This window comes from Octopus bimaculoides, chromosome 10 (assembly GCF_001194135.2).
Source record: "Octopus bimaculoides isolate UCB-OBI-ISO-001 chromosome 10, ASM119413v2, whole genome shotgun sequence".
Classification (NCBI taxonomy): domain Eukaryota; kingdom Metazoa; phylum Mollusca; class Cephalopoda; order Octopoda; family Octopodidae; genus Octopus; species Octopus bimaculoides.
This window is the reverse complement of record NC_068990.1, coordinates 29,518,474-29,522,365: the sequence shown is the minus strand read 5'-3', so window position 1 is coordinate 29,522,365 and position 3,892 is coordinate 29,518,474. Positions and strand designations below refer to the sequence as shown.

The 3,892-nt window shown below is 39.8% G+C and overlaps 1 protein-coding gene across 2 annotated transcripts in view; it reads right to left on the bottom strand.

Moving 5' to 3' along the window:
• Positions 1-162: 162 nt before the first annotated feature.
• The window catches only part of LOC128248884 (uncharacterized), a 118,978-nt gene continuing 115,248 nt past the window's right edge, over positions 163-3,892 (bottom strand). For both annotated transcript variants that reach the window (XM_052971098.1, XM_052971097.1), the window contains exon 3: positions 163-584. In XM_052971098.1, coding sequence (XP_052827058.1) covers positions 328-584 — 257 coding nt within the window. In that variant the 3' untranslated portion in view covers positions 163-327. The remainder of the gene's footprint in view (positions 585-3,892) is intronic.

Here is a 3,892-nt window from a genome sequence, read left to right as displayed (position 1 = left end):
AATTAGATTTATAAATTATATAGATAAAATTTAAAAAAAAAAGAAAACATTTAAAAATATTTTTTTCCTTTTCTTCAAAAAATTTTTCTTCATCTTCAAAAATAAATAAATAAATAAAACTAAAAAAAAATTTAAATTAAATAAAAACAAGAAAAACCAAAATAAATAAAAATATATCTTTTGACTCCAAATGTTCCATACACATCATCAATTCTTGTTCTGAGATTCTCAAAACAAACATTTGTATTCTTTTTCTTTTCTTTTCAATATTTTTTTTTGTCCAATTGTTTTATTTTTTGTCCAGTTTTCTTCTTTTTTGTTTTATCCTCACCTGGTATTGTTGTTTTCTTCAGCAGTTTTTAAGACTTGATATTCTGTGAACCAAATTCCAAAGCCTATCAGGGTGAAGCACCCAGAGACTATGGCCAGGGCCAAGGACCAGCCGACCGTTAATTGTCCGGTGAGGTCAACGTTTGTCAAAGTTGGAAAATTGTTTATTGTTCGGTAATTATGAGTTTTCATGGCGTAAAGGTAATCTTTTCCTTTCACTGCCATCACAATTGTTCCCATGAGTGTCAAGCAACCTTTGGGAGAGAAAGAGAAGAATGAGAAAGGGGAGAAAAAATGGGAAATGAAGAATTAGGTAGAATTTTAGAGAGAGGGAGGGAGAGAGAACAGAGAGAGAGGAGAGAGAGAGGAGAGAAAGAGAACAGAGAGAGGGGGAGAGAGAAAGAGAACAGAGAGAGGGGGAGAGAGAGAAGAGAAAGGGAGAGAGGAGAGAGTAGAGAAAGAGGAAAGAGAAAAGAAAGAGGGAGACAGAGAACAGAGGGAGGGAGAGAGAGAAGAGAAAGGGAGAATAGGAGGGGGAGAGAGAGAACAGAGGGAGGGTTCATTATAAACCATCATCCTAAATATTGGTTTCAAATTTTGGCACAAGGCCAGCAATTTCGAAGGGTGGGGTAAGCCAATTACATCAACCTCAGTATTTAACCGGTACTTATTCCATCAACCCTAAAAGGGTTACTGGCATGGGTTGGCTAGTTTGACTCAACAAGATCCAACTAAAGTGATAGGATGTTGTCAACTTAATGTGACAGTCCCACGAAAGGGAAGAATGCTACTGTTATTTAGCCCTAGGAAACACCGTTTCCTGTTGGACTTGACACATTTCCTGTGTCCTCATGTTTCAAGTCCAACAGGAAACAGTGTTTCCTAGGGCTAAATAACAGTAGCATTCTTCCCTTTCGTGGGACTGTCATATTAAGTTGACAACATACCATCACTTTATTGTGCTGCTACTGTATAAATCTCTTTGAGAGATTTAGAAATGTATTATTTCTATTTTCAAAGATCCAACTAATTCAAAGCCTACATCATGCTCCAATGTCTACCTTGGCATGGTTTCTACAGTCAGAAGCCCTTCCTAATGCCAGCCACTTTTACAGCATGGACTGGATGCAGCAGTGAGATCACCCTGCACCCAGTAAAACTTAAGATTCTCTTCTACTAAAGGGATAAACAGTTAAAAAGAAGGGGCCAGTATTGCATATTTGTTTGTCCAGAATATTTGACTAACTTTCAAATCGAGACCGTTTATCAATCCAGACTATTTTATTTCTTCAATTAGTCCCATCTATGTATTTATTATTTAATTTATTTTACCTATTTTATAATTTATGCATATATTTCATTAATTTAAATGTGCAAGTGTGGCTGTGTAGTAAGAAACTTACTTCCCAAGCACATGGTTCTAGGTTCAGTCCCACTGCATGACACCTTGGGCAAGTGTCTTCTACTATAGACCTTGGCCAACCAATGCCTTGTGAGTGGAATTGGTAGATGGAAACTGAAAGAAGCCTGTCATGTGAGTGAGTGAGTGAGTGAGTGAGTGAGTGAGTGAGTGAGTGAGTGAGTGTGTGTGTGTGTGTGTGTGTGTGTGTGTGTGTGTGTGTGTGTGTGTATAAAATACTGGGGTTGATTTATTTGATTAAAAATTTTCCAAGATGGTGCCCCAGCATGGCCGCAGTCAAATGTCTGAAACAAATAAAAGATAAAAGCCTGTGTGATGCTGGTTATTTGGGGTCACATTGAAACCCTTCTCCATTGGAAGAAAGTAATTAAAGCTCTTAATGACACTAGAGTTGTCACTACCGCCGCCACCACCACCACCACCATCGCCGTCACCACCACCACTGAAGACACAAAGACAATAGTGTACAGAGATGTCAGTCACCAAGTCAATCACTTTCAACTACTACTGCTACCACAGTCAAAACTACTGCATCATTCTCAGTCACCATGGCAACCACAAGTACTCCAATCACTGCAAAGATCACCACCACCACCATTATTATTAATAGTTTCACTCCCCTCCCCCTGCCACAGCACAAGTATCTCATCATCCCAATCACCATTTACTTTAAAATCACCACCACCACCACATCCCCCCACACAGTCTCTCTCTCTCTCTCTTCTCCTCCGGCAGGGCAATAACAACCAGTTTTAGTCTTTAATTACTGGTGATGTAATAATGCCCCTGATTAAACTCCTGCTTGACATGAAAGACGTCAAACTCCAACATCAACAGATAAAGATCTTCATCTCCAGAAGAGTTTTATAGGAAAATTTACTGAGATTTTACTGAGCCGGAAGAAAATATGGCGATGATGGCGGGGAGGGGAGGGAAATTAATATGCACTAATGATGACCGCAGTAGTAGTAGTAGTGGTAGTAGTTGTAGTGGTAGTAGTTGTAGTGGTAGTAGTTGTTGTTTAGCTCTGATTGAGCAGACACATGATCAGTCCTATCATTATTTTCTTTCCTGAGACAGTCCACCAAAGACTACATCAAACGATGTCTTGTTCCTTTTATTTTCTGAAGACAGTGGAAAAAATGTGATTTGAGGGAGATCTATCAACTATTTCTCTCAAGCTGGCCAACCAGGCAGAAGATGCCTCTTTCAACTGTTGTTGCTAGTGTAGTATAATAATAATAATAATAATAATAATAATAATAGTCGAGAGATATGACAGGTTAGCTTGGGAAGTAAAGCAGTTGTGGTCGATGAAAAAGGTGCTAGTAATACCAATAATTGTCGGAGCCCTGGGAACAGTGAGCAAACATCTCGAGAAGTACGTGGAACAAATAGGGGCTGCAATAAGGGTGGAGCACTTGCAGAAAACAGCACTGCTTGGAACCACCGGAATACTCTGGAAGGTGCTCGAAAAATAAGGGGTGTTACCTTAGTTCACTGGTAGTGAACAGCTGACACTGTAGTACATCTCCAGCGTTAGGCAATGATAATAATAATAATACTTATAATTATTAGTATTAAGGAGGTGAGCTGGCAGAATTGTTAGCACGCTGGGCAAAATGTTAAGTGGCATTTTATCTGTCTTTACGTTTCTGAGTTCAAATTCCACCAAGGTCGACTTTGTCTTTCATACTTTTGGGGTTGATAAAATAAGGACCAGTTGAATATTGAGGTTGATGTAATCGACTTAACCCTTCACCCCACAATTGCTGGCCTTGTGCTGAAATTTGAAGCCATTATTATTATTATTACTATTCATCTTCATCGTTTAACGTCTGCTTTCCATGCTAGCATGGGTTGGACGATTTGACTGAGGACTGGTGAACCAGATGGCTATACCAGGCTCCAATCTGATTTGGCAGAGTTTCTACAGCTGGATGCCCTTCCTAATGCCAACCACTCCGAGAGTGTAGTGGGTGCTTTTACATGCCACCGGCACGAAGGCCAGTCCGTCCGTCTGTCCATCCAGTCATCCATGTGACTGATTTTGGTCCCCACCATTGCCTGACAATGAATGTTGATTTGTTTACATCCCTGTGGATTTGCTTGACAAAATCCACCCCTCAAGGCAGAGCCCCA